The 23,903-nt window shown below is 37.7% G+C and overlaps 1 protein-coding gene across 3 annotated transcripts in view; it reads right to left on the reverse strand.

The window, feature by feature from the left end:
- The window catches only part of IL17REL (interleukin 17 receptor E like), a 65,240-nt gene extending 45,536 nt beyond the window's left edge, over positions 1 to 19,704 (reverse strand). The window contains exons 1-2 of one of the 3 annotated variants that reach the window (XM_080574879.1): positions 19,049 to 19,701; positions 7,517 to 7,619 (exon numbers count right to left, since the gene is read on the reverse strand). In XM_080574879.1, coding sequence (XP_080431005.1) covers positions 7,517 to 7,619; positions 19,049 to 19,212 — 267 coding nt within the window. In that variant the 5' untranslated portion in view covers positions 19,213 to 19,701. Of the gene's footprint in view, positions 1 to 7,516; positions 7,933 to 19,048 lie in introns of those variants that run through there. The other 2 variants (XM_080574878.1, XM_080574880.1) reach the window with 2 other exon arrangements.
- Between the last annotated feature and the right edge of the window lie 4,199 nt (positions 19,705 to 23,903).

The following is a 23,903-nucleotide window of genomic DNA, read 5'->3' on the forward strand; positions in this document are numbered from 1 at the left end:
TAATTCCTGGGCGCGGCCTCAGTTTAATAATCCCATCGGTGTTCAGTACCTTCATACGTTGCTTCACTCTATGTCTCATTTTTAATGAGAGCCCTTACTCACTAAAAACCACCTATGCCACACATCCTCCTAAAAAATATACGTGTTTTTTTTTTCCAAAGTGGATGAGAAAAATAAACTACAGAGGCAAACTGAATGCTAACACTGATGTGATCACACTCTATAAAGTTATTACGCTATATCCTATAGGAAAATAATATATGAAAAACTAGGGGGAAAAAATAAAAGAACTCATGCTACTGACCAAAACTTAGCATGAAACTTGATACTCTAATGAGAACTGCTAAAATGAAAGAAAAAAACTATAAACAGGGAAAATTACAATACAATAATATCAACATTTAAAAAGCAATGCAGAAACCTGTCATTGCAGTCATGGAAGGAAGAACAGCAGGTCAGGAAGATGAGGAAGTGGGAAAAAGATCAAGGAAGTTTGCATATTTAGGAATGAAAGGGGAAAACAAAACTGAAGACAGTGAAATGTATTAACTGCAATAAATTCTATTTCCTCAATGTTTTTCCAAGAAAAGACAATGAATGTACACCTAGCACCATACAATGGTGTTTATATGATTCATACTTTCTGAAAATATGCAGGCAAGTAGAGGCAACTCCAAGACCATCAGTTTTCCAGAAGTGATTGAAATTTACCACACATATTCAAAGCAACAAGGCTGAGACACTTTTCTGCAGGACATAGAGCCACAGATCATTTGCTAAGTAAAACTTAAACTCTGCTCATTTTTGCACAGACACTTCTTGAATGAAAGTGTAGGTTCTATACAGTTTTCCAGTAAGTTGGAACTTTCCCATACTTTGCATACCAAAAGGGCAGCATATGCAATACAGTAAGGCAAGTCTTTGGCTCCATTGACTGTTCCAAAGCAGCAGTAAGTTAAATATGACTTGAAAGACTATCTTTAGATCAAAAAAGAGGAAATTACACATAAAAGCAGAGATATTAAGGTTAGAAAAGAACTCAAGATGCCATCTACTCTAAGTTTCTGCCTTAGGAGGAATTATTTTTATCTGAGACATATCTGAGAGATATTCTCCAAGCATGTGTGGAGATCTCTATAAACTCTGCAGGCAATCTATTCTAGTGCTCAGCATCATTATTTACTGTGACTTTCCAGCTCATTCATGACTTCTCAAAATTCTGGCCCAGTAAATTCATGTATCTGTGAAGGCAGGGTCAGGGTTGTGACGTGTCCATATCACATCTGAGTATAAATGAATTTACTGGTTCTGGAATCATTCCTAGCCAAGTATACTAATTCCTAGCCAGAGCTACTCTGGAACCTCCTCTGTAACAAACTACTCCTTGGGAACATTTTCCAGTTTGTGTTTTATTTACACTTTTTATGAAGGCAGATAACTATGGTTTTCAAAAAGCAACAAGTAAATGTTAACAAAGAAAAATATTTTCCTGAAAGTACAAAAACTATATCTATGAAGATGATCAAAAGGCTGGAGACCCCATCCCATGAGGAAAGACTGAGGTAGTTAGGTCAGCCCAGGAAAAAAGTGGGCTCATGGGGGACCTCAACACACTATTCCAGTACTTAAAGGATGCTTACACAGAGGACAGAGGCTCTCTCTTCACAAGGAGCCACACGTAGAAGACAAGGGGCAACACATACAGACTTTACCAGGAAAAGTTTTATCTTGATATAAGAAAGATTTCACAGTGAGAACAACCAGTCACCGCAACAGCCTCCCCAGGGACATGATGAGTCCCCATCAGTGAAGGTTTTCAATTTGCAATTGGACAGAGTACTAGGTGATCTCATTTAGGCTCCCTTTCCCAAAGGATTGACCTGATGATCTTTCAAGGTTCCTGCCAGCCTGGGCTGTTCTATGATCCTATGACTGATCAGTGCCAAAGCTGGTGTATAAAACGTATGCAGCTCATGGGGATGATGGTAACATAGTACATATAACTTTAAATGTGTTCCTGGTTTTTACAGCTGGGTAGCCACAGCATTGCACCTGGGAATTCATGGTTCCCAAAAATCAAATGATTTTTAGTCAGGGATAGAAACATTGGACCTCCTTAGGTCCAAGTTACCTACCTATCTGGGACTGAGGCCCAACTCCTCAATGCTGAGGCAAACACCAAACAGACAGGAGACTATCCAAAACTATCCTTAGAAATAAATTCTTTAAAACATCTTCTTGTTCTTTCTCATTTTTGATCACTCCTGATTCTTCCACAAGCACAGGCATTCTGGCAAGAGTAGGAGAATGAGACTGTATAAATCAATGTGACAAAGTAGTAGGTACAGCATTGCCAGCTTCAGCAGATGTACAAATTAAGCCAATTCTAGACCTTTCTGCAAGAATTCCAGCAAGGTAACACCACCTGGCCTAGTACAAATTATTACCTCTCTCTGCACAATTTTTCCTGCTTAAGTTGTCTCCTTCCCTGGAGATATTCAAAAGCCACCTGGACATGGTCCTGGGCAACCTCCTCTAGGTAACTCCGCTTGAGCAGAGGGTTGGACAAGATGACCTCCAGAAATCCCTCCTTATCTCAGCCATTCTGTAATTTTGTGATTAGAAGGTACAGTTTAGACCAAGTTACAAGTAGCTTTCCAACTGCAAAGCAGTCATTCAACAAGCAATATTACGCAGATGTGGAAAGCGCTTGCTCCTGAATTTCAATATTCCCCATTGAAATTTGAGTCCGAATGAAGCTGAAGCATATATTCCCTCCCTAAGCCCAGGGCTCAAATATATTCATGAGCTAGAATTCCCTGCCAATAATAAAGGTCAGCTGCTCCCATCTTCTGCTGAGCTTGGATAATTTATTTATTTATTTATTTCTACCTCCTGGTACAGGTACTGATTGCACACACTTGTGTTGATGTCTGATGGTGATGAAGCTTCTAGCACTGCCTTGTGTTTGAACTTCAGGACACCTTGTAAAGTCCAGTGCCAACATCAGCTGACTTTGAGTCCCCAACTTTAATAACTATCTGTAGTGCCTTGGCTTTTGGTACTCCAGTGGCTCATTTCTTTCCAGACCTTGCAACCTTTTTCCAGAGTTCTTGAGGAAGGCGGAAGTGGGAAAGAAAAAACAAGAACTACTATTGCATTTTTTGCAAGTCCTGAATTGCAGAGCTTTCTCCATCTCCATCTCTCCTGAAAGAAGTGGTGGTAAATGCTGTAACTATGAGAAACATTGGAGAGTTCAAGTTTTTGTATGTATCTGTTACTGGCTGTTTTCTTAGTTGGGGGTGAGGAAATGGGGTGGCAACCAATGAATGGCATACGACACAGCAGGAAACATGAAAGCAGTGTGTCTCATGTCATTGCCAAGCTATTTTTGACCATGTAAAACAAAGACCAAGAGATAAATCACCTAAACTTGCTAAACTGCAACTCTCCTGACAACCAGCAGAAAAGACAAGCCGGGATACCTAAGCAAATGGGCTAATATCACTCCAATACAGTGACTCAAGATGATTGAGCCCCTTAAGTATGACTGCTTTGACTAATGAAAACTTAACACTTAATTATAGTATTCAAAGCACTTAATTAAAACCTGTAATTAAGACATATCACACAGGAAGGTCAGCACTATTTTCTACTTGTGAAAACTGGAGAGGTGAAATTACTTGAATAGGCCCACACAAGTAAGTCAATGACAGGCAGGGATGCAAAACACAGGCTTTCTATTTAGGGTATGCTCCCACAGATTGCACTGCACTACTGCAAACTTTAGCAGAGGATATGCTTTACATTTTTATGCATTTCCTCCAGTCATTAGGTATATCTTGGCATACACAAAAAAGCCTGTGGTAAACCATCTTCCCTTCCTGGGACTTCACAGTGGTATCTCCCTCACTTGGTCGCTCTGAGAAAAACAGGTCTCTGATCTTGATCTCCATTTACCATGTCTAAAAACAGTTTTTCAAACAGATTTTAGAGAAAAACTGAATTATGTCACCTAGATTCTCATGTGCATTGTTTAAAGTCTTGGGATTACTTTTAAAATACAAATTGCTTACCATGATAAAGAAAATGAATGCCAATTTATGTTAGCTGAGTTAGCAGCCTGAGAGCTGTATTGTAACACTGGTTTTGCAATGTGTAGTATTCAGTCAGAATGGTCTGATCCATGGCATAAATATCCAGTCAAGAAACACTACACACTTCATCTATGAATAGCACGAGCAGGCAGCAGCTATATCAAGAATTTGCTGCCAATAATCTTTATAATTGCAGGGGAATACCACATTCAGTTTAGGGTTTTCTTCTTTATTCACAGACTTTGGAAATGCTACTGCATTTAATGGCAGACAATACAAATACTATTTCATAGTTTTCTGGAAAGGTTTGGGGTTTTTTTTGTTGTTTTTCTTTTTGTTTTTTAATGTAGCGCACTTGATCTTTACCAGCTGTTGAGTCAAATTTGGCGTAGGCCTGTTTCTTTCTGTACAGTCTGCAAACAATGTGGATTGTAAAATGAGTAGGGCACAAACCCAATTTCAATTGCAGTATGGGATTCCCCTATGCTTTTACAGGGAAGCATGGTTGATAACTCTATTTGCTATTGGATGAGGCCTGGAGACCAAGCCCATTGTAGTCAACCTTTGAATACCAGAATATCATACATGCTCTAAAGCCAAGCCACTAAAATAAGGAAGGAGAAAAAAAGACATAGTACATGATGAAAGCGTGGTGTTTCCTTTGCTGTCATTCAATCCACAATTGTATATTTTCATGCTGTTTAAATTGCCATGTGATACTTGCATAAACATCCAATGATCTTTTGTTTTCTCCTTTTCTGTACTGGATAGGAGTAAAGTAATTTGTGGTATAGTAATGAAACCTGGATATCTTATAAGCCAATGCAAAGATGTCTTGCTGAATACTCCTGGTAAACGAAGAATGATTCATTGAGTTGTAATAGGATCCAAAATCTAAACAGTTGAGTGTGAAGGTTTTATTAGGTCACATACCTCAAAACAGTTATGTCACTATTTCCCTGTTATGTACAACTAATGCTTTACTTTGCTAAGTACAAGAAGTTGCTTACAAATACTCAAGGGGCACAGTCACCTTAAAATCTAGTCTGATGATCAAACTCAACATTTTCAGTTACTAAACGTGCTCAAAATCCCTCCGGCAATACCTACAGATTGAAAAATGCAGAAAAATCCAAAAGTTTTTAATTACCCTATTGTTTTATGAAGAACCATACAACCTCAGTATTGACTCTGCAGAAGAGAAACTCACTATATAGAGTTACAGGAAAACTTCATAAAGGAAGAAAAAAACCCTGTAACATACACTTATAAAAACAGTAGTTACAGAAAACTTCTGATGGCTTTAAAATTACAATATCTCACTATCTCATTAAGTAAAATTGCTAGAAAAGGCAATTCCTTTGACTCTAAATTCTCTAACTTGTGACCTGATATGCTAGAACAGAAGGCAGCAGACATATATTGTGCATACACTGAGAGATAAGTTGTAACCTCTGGTTGGTGCCCCTGTAAAGAACATTTAGTTGTGAATTATGAAGGTAAACTGCTCCCTTTTAAAGCAACTCAGGTAGGAATGGGACTGAGGCCATAGGATTGTGATGGGTTATGTAGGAAAACTGAGGTTACTTCCAATGGAAAAGGAAGGAGTTTTCTTTAAGAACCTAGTCATGAGACTCTAACATTCATGTGGCTAAAATGCTTTGCATTGGATTGAAAATCCTAAGCTGGCAGTAATTTGCCCTGTTGAGATCATTATTGTTTCCAGTGAGAAAACATTTTTGTCTTAAAAAGTCATTAATGCATTCAAGATTCTACTGAATACATCTAGCAGAAACATTACATATATAACTTAAACTGAATTCTGTCTTTTACGATCAGAAATGACATTGATACTTCATTCTATTATACTGGAAATAATGCATTTCCCCTGAAAATTTAAAACAACAACAACAAAGTCTTTCTTGCTTATCCAGCCTTCAGTGTCGGAAAAGTAAGACAGTATCTTGAAAGCAAAGAAAGGGATCCAGTCTCCCTAACCTCAGAACTCTGCCAACATCTTAGGCAACTCGTGAATCAGTCTTCCTAACATACATACCTAAGACACAACAGAGAAATGTGCCTTTCAAGGTCCACAGAGGTGAAACCTGTCCCCTAGACTGGATCCCACCTTAGAAGTTGTTCTTGCATTTTACATTCTGAGTCTGAGATTTAAGCACTCTCTGGAGAAATAAATTAGAAAGGTAAATGAGATCTATTTTAAATACCCATTGCAGCAGACCAAGGAGACCCATTGCAAGGTGAATAAATTACTTAAAATGCTTGTGTTCTTGCACTCATAAACTTAAGTACATAACTGTTGCTGAAAAGTGCTCAGGTACATCTAGAGATTAATCTCTTATTACTATATGTTATTATTTTAAAATTATTATTTAAGTGGGGAGAGACTGCAGAATTTGAATTCAGAAATATAAGACAACTTTTCAAATATTTTTTCCCCTCAACTCTAGTATTTTATAAGCATCTTTATTCCTGATACATTTTAGGATACACATGAAATATAGAATAAAATGCTATAAAATACTAACAATATCTGGGTAATACCACCACATGTAGACGAAGTTTAATAAGTCTCAGTTGCCTGTCCTAGGGGCTGCATAATACTGTGACATTTTCAAGCAGGACTCTGTACATACAGCCAAACTCTCTCATGCTATGAATTCCTCTTCTCCAAAGTAACTACATACTTATCATCCCCTATTCAGACTGAAAATATCAGACACCCTATCCTTTTAATCTTATTTTTTATTTATTTTCCAATATTTTCTCTTGAACGTCCAGAATGCCAACAGAAGCAAAATATCTCTATACTGCCCCTTTGTGGGGATATTTGGAAACATCCAAAATTCAAAGCAATTAAAGAGATGGTGTGGCTCACACTCCACTTTTATGCACATACATAAGCAATTAAATTTAATAGTCCAGTTACATTCATTCCACAAAATGAAAAACAGGTTTTACTCTTTCTCAAGCTTAATTCATTTATTCACAAAAAAGTCAGTGTTTCCTATATTCCTAACATAATGAGCAATTTCTGAAACCTCCCGTTCCTCCCTGTCATCTATTTGGCACCACTACTTATTGTAAAAACTTAATCTTCAAAGTACTTCATATAAACTAAATCATTTTCATTACTGTTTTTCAAATACAAAAGACAGATTTTAAAAGGTACTAACAACAACAGCAGCTGGAAATAGTGTGAAATGCATTTTCTTATTCCCTTACAACAGTCATCTTTGCCACTTTGTATACTTAATTGAGAATGACAGGAATATAAATCAAATGGTCAGGATAGTTGAAATACTTTTTCAATTTCTGCTTTCTTGCTCTGTTTACAATTATTTTAGCAGCATACAACTATTATATTAAGAGATAGCAAATAGGAACAAGTAAGAGATTACCTGAGAACATGAAAGTCCACATTCTTCAATCCTGGGAATAATTTGACAATCAGAATTCCACAAAAGAATTATTAGAAGAATCTGAACATGAATATTTATCATCCTAAATTGAAAAAAAAAAAATCAAAACCTCAGAAGAAGTCTTCTACTCTGACAATTCTCTCTCTCATGCCAAAACTTTAGTAAGAATTTTAGTCCCTCCCACAGCACCTCTGAGCTCCTCCCTTTAAAACTCTGCAAAGACAGAAAATTGCTAGTTGTGGGAAATAAAAATCATGTTCAACTCATTTCTTGTGTTCCTTAATGAAAAATGGGAAATATGAATTTCCGACAATCACAATAAAAGCCTTTTTCTTCTGGTTTTCATCATGACTGATTTGGATGAGTTTTAGTAAAATTCTTTTTTTTTTTTTTTGTAAATTCCATCTATAAATGGGAATTTTGTTTCCAGCAGTGATGCAGCAGACAGGTTCACTGAAATCCACATGCATTATTGTGTTTGTTTATCTTCCTGGTTTTCTAATGAACCAAATAAAAATAAAATAAATAAATAAAAAAAATAAAGATAGAAATAGAAATAGAAATAAAAAAAAATTAAATGCATCTGTGTTGAGGTCGGTATTCTTGGAAGATTGGTTTCTTGTTTGTCATCAACAAGAAAACCAGCTCCTTTATCCTAGAAATCTGTTGTAATTTTTTTTTATTATTATTGTTATTTGATTTTATCAACTGAAGCCTCTTGTTCTATCTCCATTCTCTATTCTATCTCCAGTTTTTGGATTTTCATCATACTTGGGAAGTACAGTGCTTTGCCAAAAAAGCTGAATGCCTCCAGCTCTGAAAGCAAGGTATGAGGGCTACAGCACCTCAACACTACTTAGATCAGGAATGCATTTCTTGGAGCTACCTTACACAGTACCAATCACAAGGAAGAAGTATTCTGAAAACAACACTCTCTAGTTCACATAGAGGCTACATGGTGTGTTATGTGGAGCAGGGAAGAACTCCTCCATAGAGGGCTTGCTTACAACTGAGAGAGATCTTCCAGCAGGTCAGTGCCAGAAACCAAGTCCTCAGCGCTCAAGTTAAACCTTTCATTTCATTTACAGTAAGGAATGCACAATTAATACCATCTGCAAGGATGTAGCTTTACCAATATTTCTTTTAAGAAACAGGTAGAAGACAATGTCTACTCTGCCAATGTATCTACTATACTTGTATTTTAGATAGTGTCATGTGAGTCCAGTACGTCAATTTTCCAATGACACTTTATTTTTGGAAGACAAATGTTGTCACAGTACTGAACAAATTGTCATTAAATTATTTTGGTTAAAAAAATAATACATTTTGTCATACATCAAACCAAAGATCCACCCAGTCTACTCTCCTGTGACAAGGAGGATCATAGTATATGCTTAGACAAAATAAGAAAGAAGTTAAATACAATACATTGCTTTCATGGATTATTTTAACATAAATGTTACCAAATTCCAGTGACCCTCAGCTTATGGATTTCTTGAACTGAAAGCCATGTGCCTGTCACTATTTTTAATAGTTATTTCTGGGTCTTTCTTACATGAACTTGTACAATAACACTTTGCATCTATTTATCCTTTTGGTTTTCAAAACATCCTGTGGCAATGAGTTACACAATTAAACTATGTTTGTTTGCTTTGTTTTGAGTTACAACTGCTTCCAAATACTTCAGTTGAGTTCCCCCCTTATTCCTGCATTGGTAGTAATGAAGAATATTCATTGTCATCTCAGCTTTGCCAAAACAATCATGGTTTTGTTGATTTCTAGTATGCTCCCCTACCCCCTTTTTTTTTCAAGATGAACACACCTCTGCATTTTCACTATATGCTTTTGTAAGAGAGGAGGTCCTGCACACAATATTCAAGGAGTGACCAGACTGAAGATCATTTATACAATAGCAGACTGATGTTGACTGAATCATCAGTAGCATGATTTCCCTCCACCAAAAATCCGTTTTGCCTCTCCCTTAGACATTTACCAGCATGTCTACTGCAGACAAGTCATTTCAGCACACACCACTGTTAATAGTTTTGCAACTTCAATTTCAACTCCAATTTATGGGACCCTGTAGAATACTGTTTGATTGTGAGACATTTCCTCCAACTTCAGTAAGTTTCCCTGTAATGAACTTCTTCATTTTTTATTGTGTTAATAAATGCCTTGAGCATAAGGTGTCCTTTCATATCTCCATTACTAGTAAGCTCCATAGATTTTTTAGGGGTCTTCCCTCTCATCTTTGGTTAAAAAATGATGGTATTTACCTTTCTCAGAACTATTCTTACCCTGAGAGCTGCTAAAAGATGTCCTCTTACTGGTGGAGTTTTGGGGGATATCTTATGTTCTCTTCTGAGTTTTCACTGTATTACTTTTAAACAAGTTTCTTGTGCCTAGAAATCTTTTACCCATTCAATTGCTCCTTTTAATTTCCTTTTTGAGACTTGTTCATTTTATATAGTTTCTTTTTTCCTTATAGATTAGCATAGCACATTTTTTTGGATGTTGAACTTGTGCCACTATTGAAGAGTGGTTTTTTGAGTGGCTGCTTGGAAAGTGACCAAGAGTTCTTTCTCTTCCTATGGGGTCTGTGATTACTTGCTCCAAGCAACAGTCATTTATAGTGTTTACAAATTAAGTTTCTGTATCAAGCCCTGAGGTAACACTCCTTCGGTTTCCATAGAAAAGACTGATGTCTCTATTATTAAGTTTTCTCCTCTATCACTCTCTCTGATGTTTCTTAACACACCTCTGTCACCATATGAGTAAAGTAGTCAGTAGCACTGCTCCGACAGTATTAAGTCCCAAAATTTTCTGTAATAGCCACTACTAGGTTCAGCAGGCAACAACCTTGTTGTTATTTACTTTATTTGACAGCTTTTAAAAATTATGCCTCAACTGGCACAATTTACTTTTCCATTCTTACATAATTTGTAGCCTGGAATTACAGTGTTCATTCACTGTTTTTATTATGTCAGGTTACTGAAACCCATTAGGCTAATATTCTCATTAAAAGTTGGGCAGTATAATAGACCCATACCATGTGTTTGTTTTTTTTTTTAAACTATCACTTATGTAGAAGCATCTATGCATGTGAAATTTATATGGGCACTACCTCTTTTCTCCCTGCTCAAATGGACTTTGACTGTCCATAATAATTCTCAGAAAGTTTCTTGATAACAATTTTCTGTTATTCTTTGGCCTTCACTATACCTTACCTACATTTTAGTCAACATTTGTCTTGTGTTTAAGACTTTTATTACTTCACCACTGAAGAACACATAACAGCAAATTATATTCTGTCCTGCTTCTACCAGCTTTCCCTCAGCCTTAAAAATGAAAACTCTTTAAAAAAAAAAAAAAAAAAGAAAGAAAAAAAAAGAAACTTTAATAGGAAGTGTGCTTTTTGCACTTTGGCAATTGAGAATTTGCACCCTAAAGCTTTATTAGAGCACTAGTCAAGGATATAGAAAAGACAAAATCTAAACACTTCTCAGTCCATATAGAGTTTGTGTGCAGACCTTGCACATTTCAGAATGGCAGTCTGGCTGTTCAGTCTTGGTTGGTTTGGTTTGATTTGGTTTTTAATAAAATGCAGAGGTAGATGCTGGAGTGCAGAGCAAAATCCAGTATTTCCCATTCTGCACTCTCTCATGTCAGGCTTCATCTGTGGACCATCAGCTCAGGTTCCCTCTCCTTAATTCCTCTCTGGCTTTACAAATTTTGCATGCTTGGCTACACACTGGGCCTGTTTCAAGAGACCAGCATAGCTCAAGTGTGTTCAAGCAGCATTATCTGGAAACAAATATTAGGATAGACCTATCACCAGACATACCCAAGCATCCAGACATGGATTTTGTGACTTTTTTTTTTTGTAGGAGTTTAGGCACTGAAATCTACATAGATTTCTACTTTGGCTACATATGTACTGACATTGTTGAGATGAATATGTCAGTGCCTAGGCGCCTGGGCTGGGAGGCATGTCCCTGTCATATCCACACTGGAGAAGTCCCAGCCTTCTTCAGGACACAATAGCCACATTCACGCTACATTTTGCAAGAGTATCCTGTGGTACAGCACTACATACTTTCATGTCTCACCAGCGCAGGCACGCATATCTTATTATTATTCCAGCTGTCCTGAGATCAAGGGCCGTGGCCTGCAGAGCCCCATGGCTTCCCTTTGAACTTGGTGTGCAGTCACACTGCCTGCACCAGGCCACAGACACCTCGCCTCAGGGCCGCTTGCACCAACCGCAAGACAGCTGAGTGTTTATAACTTAACAGCTTCTTGACATGTTAAGCAAGCTTCGGAGTAGAGCTGGGTTGGGTGTTACTGTCATCACAACAAAACATTCACAATAATTCAGAGCTGCTTGGGAGCTGCAGTTTTACAGCTTATCTCCTACCCTGAATGAGTCTGCGCAGCCAGGGCAGGTACTGAGTGGAGGGTAAGCGCAGTTAAGTCTTAACTAGCCTACTTAAGAAGTGATTTACTTCCAGGCAGAACTATTAACCGGAGTATTGTGTCCAGTGCTGTGGCTTCCCTGTAAAAGCAAGGAAGCCTCTCCTGCAACTAATGGAGTATTTCTCCTTGTATTCATTTCTCCCCATCCAGATACAAAGCATGGCATCTTCTGCTTATTCTGCATACCTTCAAAAAGGAAAAAGGAATCATGAAACCTCGCGTCAGTTGAATTCTACAGCTTGAAAATACTTGTTATAGAGAGGCATAATATGTTTGGATGACAGCAGCCTACGTGTAGTGAGTGCTCTTAGACTTTCAATAGCTGTGGCTGCTTAAGCTGCAGTTTAGGCACATTTTCCTCAGAAAGGAATAATAAATTGAGTTAGATACCGGGGCTCCTTTTCTATTGTATGGAGAGTGTGTAAAGGTTGAGAAGAGTGTTCAAATCTGCAAGCATCCTGAACAGAACTGCCTAGAGCTAGTCTATCGGCAAATGCTAGGATGGTGTGTTTAAACCCTTTGCCCCCTCAAGAGATGATGACTGTAAAGATATACTTTGTTCCCACAGTTTGTCTCTTAAAAGGCAAATATATCTTCCCTTCAAGCACTTAAACGATGGAAGTGAAAACAAAGTAGGGCATTTTGCTTTAATAGTGACTGGATTAATAAAAAATCACACACAATATCAAAGCAGAGACTAGATACATACACACTTCCATGGTGGCATACGATTCAGCCTAGTCAACAAAGGACTGACCGTCTGGAGACAGGAGACAGAAATTTAAAAACCCCTCCAAGGTGAGAACAACACTGGCTCCAAATGTTCCTCCTCTCAGACGAGTGCTCTAATCCCCAGACTTATACGTGGGCATCGGCTCTTTATTTAAAGCAGATACAAACACTTTTAAAACAGGACCTGATCCAAACAGTGCATTAAACATGCTTTTAGAATAAGGTTTGGGGGCAGAACACCACCTATTTCTTCCTAGACTCTTGAGAAATGCTGACTTTCAGATGGATCTTTTTGAACCGTTGCAACAGACACCAAATTACAGATGCTTAAATTACTTTTTATCTGGTGAAACTTGGTATCCTAAAAGGGTTTATCCAAATATACAGGGAAACAAACTCTACACCCACCACTAGCCTGGATAAATGTTATGCTCCTCATTTCCAGCAGGGGCATAAGCCTCTTATTTTGATCTATCCCTGGTCAACAGTAGTTTCTACATAAAACTTTTTTCCCTACATGCCTCAGCTACATGCACAAAACCACCAAATAATGCATTTGCTACGCATGTATCATATATCACTGTGGGAATCTCAACAGCACAGGAAACCTTCCACTACAAAATTTTAGATGGCAACAAATCAGCTCACTTCTTCCTGGTCTTGGCAAACTGCCGTAGAAGACACATTGTTATGGTACACTTGGTAATATACTTAGAAAGAAGACCCCTCCTGTAAATCCCAAGGGAACAATGACAGCAACACAAATTTAATATAAAGTTTGTATACCAACAATTTCAGCATGCTTAAAAACAGCCAGAATCTCTCTTTATGCTTTTTTGTTCTGTTTTGTTTTTATAAACACTTGCCATGTAAAGTCCTATTCATTGTCCTAATCTAATTTCTAGCCAGGACTTGAATTTAAAGCAGTTAACTGCAGCAGTGAAAACTTACTGAACAAGAGAATAGTAATGATCAAGTAATTAATTTATTTTCACTGAGTATGGCAGAACAGCCAGCTACTCTGTAAATGTCTTCAGCACAAAAAAAAAAAAAAAAGAAGAAAAATTCTGTGCCCCAGGGGGCCTCCGAGTGCATTTCTGTGCAACCCATGCACACAGAAATGTAGCAAATGCTGCACAGAATTGTTAACACCATCTGCTCAAGGTAAGTTATCACTCACAAGGCAAGCAAGGTCTACCGGTATTCCAGAAGCTCTTCAACCTTCTTCTCATTAAAGCATTCAAAACCTTGAAAATAAACTTTTAAAAAGTGATATTCACAGCATCTTTCAACAATTTGTTTAAGTTCAGCAATTAAGTTCAACAATTTGCTTAGTTCAGGAGGTTTGTAAAAAATAATTCAGTTGGAAAAAAAAAAAAACCATTGTTTTTCATAACATCCATTAGTGAAAGTCACAAGGAGAATGCCATATACAAAACAGATTCAGCACCAAATTTGAGAGAAAAATTAGAATACGCTTATACTCCCATCCTTCACCCAGAAAATGACACTTGACACATGACAAACGTTTACCATTCTTCACACGTTGGATGTCTTGAGGCATATATAGACTATATTGACTACAGACTATATCAAGTGCATAAAAATAGCTTTTGTAAATAGTGAGAAATCCACTCAGCTCTTCCTGACTCAGTGAAGCACGATTAGATTAACAATAAATTATCTGTGCACATTTCTAATTTTGCTGGTGTAAGACAATATTCACAGTTGCCAAGCCCTTCCTGACCATCCACTGAAAGACAGGATTGCCTAGCAATAGGAAAACATTAACACAAATTTGTCCTGGCAATCCAATAGTGAAGAGCTCAATATGTGCCTGATTATGGCAGGACTGGAGTTCAACCTCTCTTTCTCATAATTTTCTTCCAATACATACCTCCTCAGATATCCATGCCTCATTCTGCCCTTCACTGGATCAATATTCCTCTCTCCTGAGTAGATTTTTGTTTTATTTCTGCAGTTCCCTGGACACCTACTCTATCAGCAACCTGCCACCAATCCCCCTTTCCCATCAAATATGAAAAATTCTCAAACAGCAGGGTTATATCCTGGTTATATCCAAAACACAAGCCTTCACCTCACAGTATCCAGGTACGTGTAATTAACTCATTATCTTGTGGGAAGCGCCAGGTCATAAACCAATGCCACGTACAGTTGATTAAATGCATAAACACCATGTTTCTGTGCTTATCCAGCTCTAAAATACCCAGACATCATCCCTGATCTAACTGAACTGGAGCTGATAGCAAGGATTAGTGCTGCTGTCAATGGAAGCAAGTTTCATTCCTCAAGCTTTCTAAAGAATTCTTTGCTTAGTCAGAAGGCATTTTTACGTATAAGCTTTTAAGAAGACTAAAGCCACACAAAAAGCAGGAATAGAATTAGGCCAAGGGCAACCTGTGCAACTACATTATGTTATAAAGCAGTATGAGTTACACCAGTACATGCCAGCAGTAGGTAAGAGTTATATTGTTCCCATAACTCTTGTCTTCTCTCATCAGAAAAATTACCCAATGGATTGCAAAAGAATGGACTAGATGCACCAGACAAACTAAACTTACTCAACCTTTTTGTTTCAAAAATGGGATTTTAATTACAACAGGATTCAGGACCCTCACTAGACTTTTCTGATATTTCCTCCTCCCTCACTACAGTTCTCAGTATATCACTGCAATTATACCATAGTTATTATAAGTAAGTGTGTACAACTGTGTAAGCAGCTGTGATAGCAATAAATTCAAATTGCAACCATTTTAGTTTCATCAGTGGAAAACAAAAAAAAAAAAAGAAAGAAAAAAAAATAGTATTTGTCCCTCAAAAATGTATTAATTGCAAGCTATGCCTTGGCTACAAAATATAATAATTCTCAATAAATACCTTTATCTGTGTGCACATCTCTCTTGTTTCCTTTTTCTTCAGCCTCCTGTGGTATTCTACTGCTGGCATTTAAACAACCCACTTGAAGAAGAATACAGAAGCTGCTCTATTCTAGAAGTTTTGAAAATAAATCACGTTATTCTCAGTTCTGTTTCATTAAATCTAATCAATACCTCAATAACTCTAAAGGAATTCCTCTGCCTACTTGCCCTCTGGAAATGGAACACTGGCAAATCAATCCTTTGACTAACCCTTAGACAACAGGGAAAACATATTTAGTTTGGGCAGTGGCACTGGCCTCCTTACTCTAGCTTTTGTCTGAACTATATCAATCTCTAAATCTGAAACCCTGCCAAGTTCCTCTTGATCATATCATCAAACATTCAGGCATTTGAAATACATTTTAAGAGAGAGAATGACATTCACATGACACTTTAAAAAAAATAATAATAACATTCACTTAAAATCTTCTGTATGTGTGGTCTTGCACATTTAGAAGACAGTAAATCTGTGCCCATACTTTCTGAACTGTTGCATAATCTTTGTTTTTATAGTTAACAACGATCCCCCTACTGAAAAGGGAGGAAATTAGACTCTGGGGAAGTCCAATGAAACAACCTATTATTCTGATTAGAAGCTTCTTTTTTTTGCCTTTTTTTTTTTTTTCTCAAGGGAAAAGAAAATAAAAAGAAAAAAAACAAGACATGTTTGTTTGTATGTTTTTTAAGACTGTATATATCTCCTAAGATCATCCTACACACTGTGGTTATTTTCCACTTCACCAACAATGAAAACTTAGCAGGAACTTATTCTCCCTGTACAGCAAAACATTTTAGTGGTGCAAAATCAGCACTGGTGACTCTGTCCAAAGCTTTAAAAAACATCAGCTGCTTTAATAATCCAGTCAGCTGATTGATAGAGTATGGAACTTTGGACAAGCCTCAAGCAAAGATATATACTCCATAAATTATGCTTACAGTGCAGTATGTACCCCTTTAAATTGTTTGACTTTTTCACTACTCTGTGTAGTTGTTATGCATATTCATGTACCACTGATCTTCCTTTGCATGTGATATCAGTAAGATAAAACTACTTTAAATTAGCTCCCCAAGTACAAAATGAAAATACTTTTTTTCCTTGCGGTACCAATTATTTGCTGCGTGTGGAATATCAGTCATGCCAGCAACATCCTTCAGTGGCAGGGAATCTCTTATTCCAAAAAATTAAAAACAAAGACCGTGCCTTCAGAGGATGCAGCTATTTTCAGCCTTAGTACATGTAAGCAGCATAGATTTTAGAAAAGTAACAAAAATAAGTATGTATACACTTTTGAAATAAAACATAGGTTATGATTATGATCCATTAGCTGATCCATCTTACAGGCATTGTAAAAGTTACAACAGCCATGGAATACGTGCAACTTAATAAAAAGAAGCTCATTTTGAAAAGCCAGAAAATTTCATCCTCTTCTCATACAATGAAAGGGAATGCATCTTTAAGGCCAAACTCTTTAGTTATGCAAATTATGCTTAAATGCTAGAGTTAAGTAACTGAATGACTAATGAATCCACTTCACCTTTCTGAAAGGCCCTGGGGGTAAATGAGGTGTCTTGAAGATTAACATTTCCGTACTCTCCAATACCATGATAAGATGCACGTTACCAGTATATCTCAAATAGTAGATTTTGCTTACACATATTCTCTTGCAGGAGTGAAGACAGACAGTGAAACAGCAGAATGTATCTGCCTATATTTGATGTGAGGTGCTAAATTTTCTGAATCCAACTCAGATTTGGGCTGTCTTTACAAGGGTGTAACTGTATGTGTATAATCTGTGGACATCCTACCTCTGGCAAGGTGAACGTTATCTTCTGGCAGGATTGGCTGCTCTGTACTCTGGAGTGAGAGCCCATATATCAGAGCTCTTAATGTATGTTATAAAGCCAGCTAAATATTGCATGGAAAAAAATATGTTCTTCTGACTAAGTGATTGTTAGTTCATACTTTCTGCGGCTTTGTGCAGAAATAGTCTAACACTGATATAGTTAGCAATTTCCAAGGGCTTATATTTATGTGATCACAATACAAATTCTCTTTTTATATCATTATTGGATGGTAAGAAATGAAGATACCTCTTCATTCTTGACTGCAAGAAAGGATGCCATGACCCACTCTAACAGGTCCACATCTTTCTTGTGCTGGGTGTTCCTGCGCTTGCTGCAGTAATATTGTGACTATGAAGCAAGCTCAAGCTAATTTTAAATACTATATAGGACACTGTATTGCCTACGTATGGTCTGTTGTATCAAAGGAACTCTTTCGGTTCTGTCTGCTTCCCAGGCACAATAAATCTTCACTTCTAGAGAAAAAGCAAAAAACTTCCATTTCCCATTGTGTATAACAGGGACACTGACATTGGCTTCTGCAAGTATACAAGACAAAGCATGTGCCACAGATAGAGACTTGGTTGTTGTGTAACATCATCTAACTTCTTAACTGCTGAAAATTAAGCAGAAATTTGACCATTATTTCTAGCTCTGTGCTTATCCATTCAATGCAATCTGATATGCAATACTTGATTAATCAAAGCTCCACATCCTTATTAATATTATCTTTACATGTGACTCCTTTAATATACAATTACATGTTGCACTTACATGGTGCCAAGTTTTTTCCAGTGTAAATACATATTTACTGGCATCTCTTTCTGCTGGCCTCCAGGCAAATACCTGCTCTGTGCCGTGTGTCTGATTCTCAGAGTTTGGTCCATTGTGACTGTACCCAAGTGAGTTCAAAGTATCTCAGAGCACAGACAAAACTGATTTTGCCACCCTGAGCTTGAGGAACCAGGCTGTTCTTGCCATAGAAAGAGATGGAATTGTGATGCCAAAGCCTTGGGCAGACAAAATTGTCACCCTTCAGCTGCTGCCTTTGTGGAATTACCTACATCACCTGCAAGCAAGAGTCCCAAATACATCAAATCAAGAGGGCATAAATTGTATTCTATGACTCTGGAAGAAACAGAGACCATGAGGTCAGTTGCCACTCAAAGATCTGTTGCCATATATATACATCAGCCTACACTGACTATGATTAGAACTAGCAGTATTTTGCTCAGAAGGAGACGCTTCATATTTTATTTCCCTTAGGGTTCCATCTCCCCACATCAAAATACAAAACGTTATACCAAAGGACAGGACAGAGTTCTTCCACTTTTCAGGCTCAAGTTGCAAAGTTTTACTTCTAAATCAAGCTGGGCATAATATATTTTATATACATAGTCTTCAATCCCATGGTTTTCCTACAGAACAGTAAGGAGATGAATTTCTTTACATACAACAAATTAGAAAATTCTTCTGTAAGGGGCATAGGTGTTTAAAGCAATACTAGTTTACTAACACTGACCTTTCAAGACACCTTTCCAAACAGGTGAAGACATATCCTGCATCTAGCCCATTAGACTTTGGCTTCCCAGCAGCTACCACGGGATGGTGATGAAGGGCTAAACCACTTTCTCTCTCTTCTGCTCCTTCAGTTACAAGTACCTTCTGTTTTCCACACAGGACCATTGGAATTTCTCAGCAGCCCCTCACCATCAGTCCTTTCAATCAGAAATACCAAAGAAACACCAAACTATGTTTAACACAGCAACCATAATCCAAGCAGCAATGAATGAATGCAGTACTGGAAACTTTCCTCTGATTTCTGTGGAGGGAGTATGTTTATCTAGTTATTCAGATTTACTGCTTGCATTAATACTGATGTACTGAAAGACAGAGAATTTTTCAGATTTGATGCAAAATATTTTCACCTGGACTCTGAGGCTGCTGACTAATGATAGCTGGGGAATGTTATAAACTTTGTTATGAATCAATTTCGTAAGATCTGTGTTAAACTTTCTAAAAACCTAAAAAGATATTACCTTACTTGAGTTCAGATAGATATACTGACTTTGTTATCATCTCTGATTTTGACATCTGTATAATGTTATAAAATTGAAATATAAATAAAGCCACACTGAAAATATACAACACAATGTCCTGAGTTTACTATGTGCTCACATCAACCCAGTTTCCTAACAGATGAAAGAAAATTAGAAGACATGGAAAAAAAAGAGCATTTGAAGGCGAGTTCTTAGGAACAAAATTCCCTTAATATCATTCTTTTCTTTTTTTTTCTTTTTTCACCAGCCCAGAGCTCTGAGTCTAACTAAGTACTTGAAATACTTTGGTGCTTCAATTTTAGCAATAAAAATTTTTAATTTTATCTGATTGCGGTTTTCTGCATGCCCACAAATATTCTTCATATATGTCTGCTTAAAGGAATGTGGCTATTGAGTGAGTTAGAAGTTGTCCTTACCTAAAAAGCTCTAGTGCATTTAAGATTTATAGATTTAGAAAGCACATAGGCTGAAGCCCCTTGCCTTGCCCACTTGTTATCAAATGTACAAAATCCCACCTGTCAACAAGTCTTGCAGGCACAAAGATTTAAATAGTATACCCTCCCCAGTGCAAGCAATTGCAATGAATGACATTCATGAATCAACAGACCCAAGTGCATCTGTAGAGAACTATGTTGGATCCAATTATATCAAAACCTCTCAGTTCTCCACCTCACCAGATACTAAAATTTTTCAGTTGTGCTACTTTCATTGAAAAAACTCTGCAAAAATCTTCTGGGATTATTTAAAAAAAAAAATCTACTTTATTCTGGTGATCCTATTTTTTTTTCTGGTTTGGTTTAATTTTTGGTGTTTTGTTTTGTTTTGTTTTGGAAGGTGGGGAGGGAAGTTGGGGAGGTGGTTAACTCCAAAATTCCCTTGTGCTCTGAAATATCCATGAGTAGATTACAACTCGCCTTTAAAGTCCTACTGCATCATTGTTGGGACAGACTAGAGGTTATAGAGAGAAATACATACTCTGTGATTAGGTATGAGATCTATGGATTAGATTATGAATAAAATAGATATTGAAGTATTGGGTCATTATACACACAGAGAGATGCTTCACATGAGGACAGAAGCAGCTTCTAGAATAGAAAGCAACCCTTAATGTGGAAGGATTGAAATAAAATCTCCTTCCCAGTTATCAAAATTTTAGCTGAGGTCAGCAAGGTAGGATCTCTGCTTTTAGGCTGTATTAACATCAGGACCAAAGAAGAAATAAAAATGAACTGAGTTACAGAAAGAAGGAAAGCTGCTTCTCATCATGTTCTTTTCTCACAAAATCTGGGAAACATCTTGCATTGAAAAACATGGAGCAGCAGATGACAGTGATATGGAGAAGTCTGGAAAGATTGACAGAGCAGCAACTATCAACAAAGTGATGCTATGCAGGCCTGAAAAACAGGAAGTCTAGGATAGGGTTTGAAAAGTTATCAGCAACAATGCTGGCTTAAGATACTACTACATCTGCTTTCTTGGGCTGTGGCATGTCAATCCTTCAGTTGAAGTGAGGGTGTTGAACCACACTGTAAACTACGCAAGGAAACCAATGCAGCTTTAAAACTTATTCAGAACAAAGAGTGATCTTGTGTGATTTAAGTGATTTGGGTATTTTTAGGCAGATCAGGCTGGAGCGTCAGAGGTGTCTTTCTGGAACTGAAACTGTAGAAGCAGGCAGTATAGAGCAGATCAAAGGTTTTCTGCTATCATTTCTTTTTTTCCATTTCAGTCTTGAACTTCAGTGTTTATATAATGCAGATAAAATTATTCTGATTTTTTTGTAACTTTTTATAGAAATCAGATGTTGGAAAGAACATTTAAAAAAACACAACGACTGAAAGATTAACCATATTGAATTAAACAAGACCCTTTCCGTAGACTTCAATGAAACTGGGTAAATGAGCAGCAGAAGAACATAAATAACTTAAACCAGGATTGCTGGCGAAGAGTACATATCCTCAGCGCTGAGCCTGAGTGAGTCAAGGCTTGTGTCTAGAAAAACAAATACCACAGCAGTTGATATTAATCCTGGTTATTTGTTAAACCATGCGCACAGGAACAAGCAAGAATCAGTTGTGATCCCTGCACTGTCAGTTGGGGCCAGTAAGAAAGACAGGCTACACCCTACCACAGATGATATAGGGGAGGCAGGGGCATGCCATCGGCATTTCCCCTCTGATGGGGCTTCTGAAAGCAACCAGTGCTGGGCAACCCCTAGCAATTCAACCCCTGCAGAAACCCTTGGCCTGTTGCAGCTGCTGGAAAGCAAAGCTGGCAATACAGAAGCACGTTTCCAAGTTCCTTCCGGATGCCCAGAGCCTGACAGCGTAAAGCACAGAACTGTGCAATACCAGGCAATCCTCCTGTTTGAACTATTTATTTTCCCATTGCAGGACACACAGGTGGTTTCTGATACCAGAATCCCTAAAAATTCTGGATATTTGGATTTCTGCCTCCCCAGTTCACAAGAAGCAGAACAGAAAAGAGCAGGGCTAGTTTAAACCTAAAACTCTGTGCTTTGTTTGAAGGAATTGCCACTTCCAAGCACTGAATGCACACATGTAACAAGGTGTTTTCTCAAACTAGGAGCGACATCAGATATTTAAATAGAGTGAACTAGGGGAAAAATCATCCAAATTAAAGAAAAAAAAAGTATAAGTTTTATATTTTTTCCTCATGCAACAGTTTATCTTCACAGGACAGAAAGGAAAAATGATAACCTGTTCACTACAGAGGTACAACCTTCAAGAGAATGAACACTAACTTGTAAACAGAAAAGTTAATTCAGAAAAAAATGTTAAAAAAATACTCCAGGGAAAGCTCCAGTAAGCATCACACCAGGATATTTTATACTGAGACACCTCTCCTGCCTTGAAAAGGGAAGTATGAAAAGCAAATTTTGATTGTATTTGATGTTCATAGTTTGAAATTAACAAAATACCGATTAGAAATTAATTGGCTAATACAAACTGTTTTCACCTTAATTTGTTTGTTCATTACTTCTGCATAAATCTGATTCATCATGACACGCTCAGCTCTAGCATTGTTACTTCACTCCTTGGTTCTTTTACCTATAAATTTAGGGGTAGAGAAAGTTTACTGTGAAACACCTCATATTGGTATTACACAGGTTATAAAAGGGGAAAAAAAAATCCAAAATTCATCTTTCAAAGATACTTTACCTAAAGTACAGTTAGTCATAAAATGAACGATGCTCGTATTTTCTTCAGACTGTCAGTTTCTCCCTGAGGGACTTCCCACTCTGTAACAAACAAAAAGTACTTCTAACATTTGAAAAAACAGGAAATTATTATAAAAGCAAATCAGTTGCCAGGGAAGCCTGACTACTCCGGTTTCTGAAACTAATTTAGATTTTATTATTTTGATCTGATGGATTCTTTTCAGAAACACAAAAGCCAGATCAGAAACCATGCAATTTTTTACTTGAGAAATTAACTGCATTAATAGTCACCAACTAAGAAACCAACTGATTACATGGTCAGTCAAAAGCTGTAGTTCCTGGTATGGATCAGGTACAACCGTGCTTTTTGGAACAGGGGAAGTTCCAAATGGGGGACGTTCCTGTGGAACAGGAACTGGGGCATGTGACTAAAGCAAACCATAGATAAGGAATGTGGTGGGAAGGGAGAAGGAAAGCACTAAAACAAAACAAATATTCTGCTGATCTACCTCCAGTGAAGTCATATCTAACACCTAAAAAAGGGCCACTATAAGTTTTCAGTGTCCTAAGAATGCTAACTAGATCAGCAGAAAACTATTCGTTTTTTTTAATAGATAATTTTCTGCCAGTTTAATCGAATACCAGTCACTGTGAGTACAAGGGAAGAGGCCAGAGGAGACAATTCCCTTCAGCGCTGGGGTATCTCGTAAAATTCTCCACTTCCAGCTGCTGCAGACGAACAGTATGAAAGATCTAAATAACTCATACCAACTCAAAACTATCCACGCACATATAAAAGCTCATAGCCCCCAGCCCACTTGTCCTGCCCCAGCTGGCAGGGCTGGGGGGCTTCCCACACCTAGCACCTCCTGCACCCACCTGGCTGCTGTCTCTGTGACCTTCCACGGGCTGCTCCTTGGGCAGGTGGATCCACAGCTCGCCATCGGCTTCCCAGATGGGCCACGGAGGCAGATCTACCAGCACACCCTAATTTACTCCATAAGCAACGAGATTTGCTCTGTGGTGAACACCAACGCACAAATCCTTTGGCTGGGGATAGCAGGGGCCACAGGGAGGGTGTTGCTTTGAATTACAAAAGCATTTACCCACAGAGTGAGGTTTTACAGTGAAGCTCT

Source organism: Anser brachyrhynchus (genome assembly GCF_964034855.1).
Source record: "Anser brachyrhynchus genome assembly, chromosome: 1".
Taxonomy (NCBI): domain Eukaryota; kingdom Metazoa; phylum Chordata; class Aves; order Anseriformes; family Anatidae; genus Anser; species Anser brachyrhynchus.